General features: G+C 36.1%; 1 protein-coding gene across 1 annotated transcript; it reads right to left on the reverse strand.

The window, feature by feature from the left end:
* Positions 1–395: 395 nt before the first annotated feature.
* Positions 396–3,843, reverse strand: LOC130815682 (F-box protein At5g49610). The gene has a single exon (XM_057682172.1). The coding sequence runs from the start codon at positions 3,509–3,511 to the stop codon at positions 2,420–2,422; it is 1,092 nt and encodes a 363-aa protein (XP_057538155.1). The 5' UTR covers positions 3,512–3,843; the 3' UTR covers positions 396–2,419.
* Positions 3,844–6,212: the final 2,369 nt, after the last annotated feature.

Consider the following 6,212-nt stretch of genomic DNA (forward strand, 5'->3'; position numbering starts at 1 on the left):
GAAACTATTTTTATTGGGTTGTTTATGTATATTTAGTGTGTTAAAGTTATTACTTATAATTTTAAAGTGATTTATTACATAAATGAGCTAATTATTTAGGTTCGTTTCATTATGAGACGATCTCATACAAGATAAATTGTTTCTTAAATATCTTTTTTTTAAAATTTTTTTAAAAAATAAACTGGAAAAAAAATTCAATCCTAGTTTGACAAGTGTTTAAGATTCTTTTTTCTTTTTCTTAGGTGGACCTTTAATATAAAAAAATTAAAGATAAAAATGGAATATTTAAAAATAAACGAAAACTAATGTTTTTAAAAGAAAATCACCTAAATACGAGATTTCTAAAAGTAAATTTTCCATGTAAAAATAAAAATCAAATTGTCAAGATTTTAAATACGCAAAAATTGAAATAATCTGACCCAATATATAATACATAAAACCCGCTTAAACATTCAAATGAACACCAGAAATAAAAGTATCATGTCAATTCATTTTTGGCGTATTCGGGAAAGAATAAAAAACTTGTTATAACCAAATTGATACATTATTCAATATTCATCTGTGATCCGACATGCAAAACTTTGTATAAAGACACTCCTACCAGAATTTGGATCTTTTCTACTTAATTTCTAACTAGCTATTATGACACATAAGTTGGCTATGGAAAATCTCCAAAATAAGTCGATTGTTCCCTGCAATGTGTTCCCTCCAAACTTTGTAAAATCGACAACATTGGAAGTGTGAGACATTAACAACTACTGTAGTTTATCTTGACAAAACAGCTATTGCAAGAAATGCTATTAAGAGCAAAACTTAAGGCTGTCTTTTATGATAGGCTTAGTACCGTATCATTACCAAGTAGTTGGTTTAATGGTGAAGCTGCATCTCACAACGATGAGGCTGTGGGTTGTGCCATGAAACTCAGTGGTATTAATTTATGGGTGGAGATTCCCCTTCCACCCCCTATTCCGAAGGTGTTTTACCAATTATTCTGTAACAGGTTGACCCGAGTGAGGTTTAATGGGACACTAACCAAAAAAAGTATAGAGCTACTCTTGTGAGAGATTGTCTCTCACTGAACAACCTCAAAAAAAGGAGCCCATATACTAATATAAGGAACATTTCACGGTGAGACCATAACACACAAGAATTTGTGAAAAAGAACTACATATTTACAGCCATGAACACATTTCAGCTGCGGAAGAACATATATATTGGTATCAGATCAATCATTAATAGTTGATCAGTTCACATATTGAAGAAGCTTGTATTACCAGAAACCTAATGAGTTTCTTAAGCAATACAATTGGTGATCTTTCACCCAACAAGTTGGCCCATCCACTAACTACCCTTAATCGTTTCTTTCTTTTAGATGTAGAATACATAGAGTTACAGACAAGCACAGTATTAACATCGATCAGCAGTTGGCAGAGGCATAAACATACAATAGAAGAGGGCTTTCAGAACTGGAAAAGGATTTACTCAAAACTTCAATTGTTAAAATGGAGTAAAACGTTTGAAACAGAATTGTACATAAATACAAATTTACCCTATATTTAGATAACATATTAGGAAGGATTGGAAGAGCAGATTGGTGTGTATTCCTTCCAAATCTTTCTACTGTTGGAAGGATTTATTTCCCTCCCTTCCCTTATAAGTACCCAAATGATAGAGAAATTGAATTCCTCAATTTCCCTTCCTTTCCTTTCCCTCCATTCCCTCTATCCAAATAGTTTCTTTCCTTCCATTTCCTTTATCCAAACATAGTGTTAGTCAAAACTTCAAAATTTTACAATTCAGTTATTGCAATACATCATCCCTCTCAAAGGAGTAAAGATATGAATTATCCGTCACGATCCCTCACCCAGACCCTGTTTTCGAGCGGGATATTAGGTTGATGATGATGATTAGAAGAAGCAGGTTGTCTCTAACAAGAAAGAAAGTTGGGTTTGCTGGTGTGACTGCGGCTGTCTATTGGATATGGAAAACTAGAAATAAAGGTATTCGGGAGCCTAAGATTTTCTTTATCGCCTATGTTGTCAAGCAATTGATCTGTCTTTAGGGAAAGAATTCTATTTACCGTAAATAGAAAGCGCAGCGATGCTGGTTCTATCTGGCTTCATCAGTTGTCGAAGCATTGACTTGCTAGTATTTGTTTTGTTTTGTTTTGGCTTTGGTTTTGTATAATTTGAACTAGGGTGATCAACGTAGAAGACAATATAAAAACAAAACTTTCAGCCAGAAAGGAGCACAGGACAGTGATATGCAATGAATTAAACATGTATCAATAGATAATGATCCCAAATTTAAATGGCATAATAATAAAACATCAAATGGGGTAAACCAAATTCATTGTCGTGCATAGCAATAGTGAAGGCACTTAACAATATTTATGTACAACTATTCACAAATCTTCACCTTAGTGAATGGAAAATATTGTACTCCGGAATGCATATGCAGAGAACCACAGGGGTAATATTGAGCTGCTGGTCACTGCGTACATTTCTTTCCAGACACTGGTGCTCCTATTGTAGGCCAACACTTGTTTATGAGTAGCTAGAAAAACGCATTCGCCCGTCTGACATATAGGGAAAACTCCCGGAGCCAAGCCTCTGATACATCTAAGACTTACCCTATCCACCATTTTCCATTCCTGTTTATCATAGTCCTCCAGCACCCATATATCCATCCAAGCATCAGAAATCTGAATAACAGACAAGCAACCATTTGATTCCAGTAAATACATTCGATTTCCCGTTCCACAACTCATTTGATGAGGCAAATAGATCTTTCTCCAAGCATCCATGTCCAAATCTAATACTAGTATACACGAATAACTCACGGTAAGCCAATGTAGCATCCCTTTCACAAAAACAACCTGATTTCTGTTCATTTGGGTAAAATGTTCTTCTTGCAAAGTCACAAACTTTCTCCATTTATTCATCTCAGAATTATAAACCATACAGATGAATGTCTTTGTAGGACTATGTCCAAACGGACGATGGTATCCGGCCAATACAACATTAAATTTGCTATTATCAGATAAATCACATGATATACCAACCAAAGTTGCATCACCATCAGGATAAAATCTAGTTACAGGTCTTTCCCTACTTTTTGGGAGCACTTTAAACTCTCTAGTTATAGGATTACACACATAAAGCACACCCTTATCAGGAATACTTGAGCAGCATAATAATCCATTACATGAAGCTCGAACTTTAACCCTATCTTTCAAAAAACCCAGTGGAAATTCAGACACACCTCTCAAATAATCAATACATATCAAATTAGATTTTGACTCTGAAATCTCAGTAATTTCAACCAATACCATCGAGCTCTTAATTGACATTTCATTACATAATTGAACAAAATAGCTATCAGACAGAAAATTATACCAAGTTTTGCACACAGACCTGAATCTGAATATGACTTTTATGGGTAATCTTGCCAGAATTTGAAGAATAACTTCGTCTGGAAAAAACCCATTTGTTGAATTAGCTGAATTCATCTCCTAACTGCAAGTAACGAACAAATGGGGTTGAATAATCAACAATTATATCCAAATAAAGGAAAAAGGAAAAAGCTTCATTGACCGCAGGAATAGAAGAAATTTGCTTGGCAACGAAGGAAAAATTGAGAGCTAAAAATTTTATGATGAAGTTATTAATATATATGAAATGAAAAAAGGGATTTTTGAATGAAGTTCATCGAAGAGATTTTGAGGAAGGATAACGGTTAATTAGTACTCGGAAACAAGCAGTTGGTTGATCCAAAAAAATGTCCGATAACGTGAACATAGTCCCGGTTCTATCTGAGAGAATATGTTGCAGGTTGACTAAGTTTTCCGGTTTTCCCCTATTTATTTTCATAAATGAAGTATATATTCCATAAAATAACCACACTAATTCAAAAACTTTGAACGTTCTTTCCTCCGTTTTTAAAGTGTTTTTTTTTTAAAAAAAACAATTTTTAAAATTATTTTTAACTTTGTTTTAATTTGGTTACTCTGCCGTTTCTTTTCAAATATCTCATTTGATTTTTAAGTACTATTCACCAACTATTCTTAATTTGTAACTTATTCTTAATTTATAAATTAAAACATAATCAAATGAAATCTTATTTGATTCACATTAACATAAAATGTATTAATATTTATCTTTTATAATTTTTAATTATGCACAATTAGAGATAATAGAATCTTTTCTTAAAATATTGCAATTTAGGGAAAATAATTTTCACTTTACGTCAATGGAAGAAATAATTCCTCATCTACTGTGCATGTAGGATACACATTTTTAAAAAAAAACGGTCATTCTAAACCGCTATTTAAAATAGCGCTTTATCTTATAACTTAAAACGCCGTCTATACTGGCGGTTTTCGATGCTCTATTTTCTTTTATTTTTACTTTTTTGGGTTAATACTAGAACCGCCATCTCAAGTGGCGGTTTACCTGCTTGGATTTTTTTTTGTGATTCTAAATGAACCGCCAATTGAGATGGCGGTTTTGTCTGGGAAATAAATTTTTTAAAATTCATGTACAGTTGAACCCCCTTAAATCTTTTCACAACCTGCATTAATAAACTTAAATACTTTGTATTTCGTAACAAAGATATATTACCAAAACAATCATCTAAAATAATACAAAAAATTCAATGAACAAGCGTCCCCAACCCCGTTTGCTGCACGCACTGCTATAAAAGGTCGATGTGGACTCATCAGCCTCCGAGATGACCTCAAGAACATGAGCTCGTCGCCGACTACTACGCTGGTATGCCTGGATCGGATGGGGCGGAATGGAGAAGGTTCTTGGGAAATCATCTTCGTTAGTAGGAGGAGTCGAGAAGAGGTAATCATACCCTGTCTGACTCAAGGCGTCAGTCAACGGGCAATATAGCCGGTACTCTACATCAATGGGCAATACAGCGGCCCCGTGTATCGTGCTAGTGCATTTCTACGAGGAGCGATCTGATCCGCTCAGCCTGCATATAAATAATAAACTGTTATTAAAATCATTTTAACGTATTACAAATTTTGTACACAAAAGAAAAAATACCAATATCATGGCGGTGGGATGGTAGTAAGATGTCAGCTGCGCAAATGCGGGATTCGTGATGCGTAGTCTCATGATCTGCCTATACCATGCCATATATGCACCTAAGGTTTGACTGGTATAGCTTACTCCTTAAACCAGTCGGCCTACTCGGTCATTCCATGCATCTATATGCGATCTATATCGAACCAAGTAGTTTTTGTCCCTAGTCCTCCGATCAATCGCGTGTAGTGCAACCTGGGTGTCACAGGCTATCGGAAGAGGCTACTCCAAACCAAACTGGCACATCACACGATCCGACAGATGAAACTCCACACTGTCATAGCAAATGAGTGGGCAACATGTTCGCCATATACCTTGACCAGCTCCGCATATGTCTGGCAAAGCCTCCATCTTAACTATCGTATAAGGCTTCTATGTGATATAATCGTCCCTCTATCGATCGAGGGAGTCTCGATAGTATGCCAGAGCATGCGGGGCGTAGGAATTCAAGAGATACACCCGAAGCCAACTGCAAACAAATAAAAAATGTGAGAACAAAACATGAAATTATAGATGCGTGAATATAACTAAGAAATGCTTATTATTACCTCACTACTAAAGGATCCCTCTCACACTGATGTTGTGTACCTAAGACCGCCTCAAAATCATCAGCATCATCAACCTGAGCTTGTTCCCCAATGTGTCAAACCATCCGGATCTCAGTTTGTAATATGGATATTCTCCCACGACCATATTTGAAGGAGAAACAAGCACCGTCGTATGTCCTTGGCACCCTTACGGGATGCCCGACACAAATGACGATATAAGTACGTGTGGGTCGCGCTCCACTAGCTGTACTCGGAAACCCGTCCTAAGTCTCGTAGTAGTGGGAAAAAAATCAGCTGGACAAAATCACCGCTCTTGCCTGGAAACAAGATGCGACCAAACAAGTACAGTATGTATGCCAGGGCATTCCCATCAACGGTCACATCATCCGCGTCTGCCTCCAGCACACTAAAATGTTCTGTCAACCAATTCAACTTCATCTAAGATCTAGTGTTGATCTTCGTCTCTGTGGGATCCTGAGGGTTTTGAGGGAATACCGGTAAAAGCTCAAACACTAAGTTGGCTCAAAGTCCCTCGCCATGACCAGTGAATACTTAGCCATCAACAGCA

The sequence above is a fragment of the Amaranthus tricolor genome, chromosome 1 (assembly GCF_026212465.1).
Source record: "Amaranthus tricolor cultivar Red isolate AtriRed21 chromosome 1, ASM2621246v1, whole genome shotgun sequence".
NCBI lineage: Eukaryota > Viridiplantae > Streptophyta > Magnoliopsida > Caryophyllales > Amaranthaceae > Amaranthus > Amaranthus tricolor.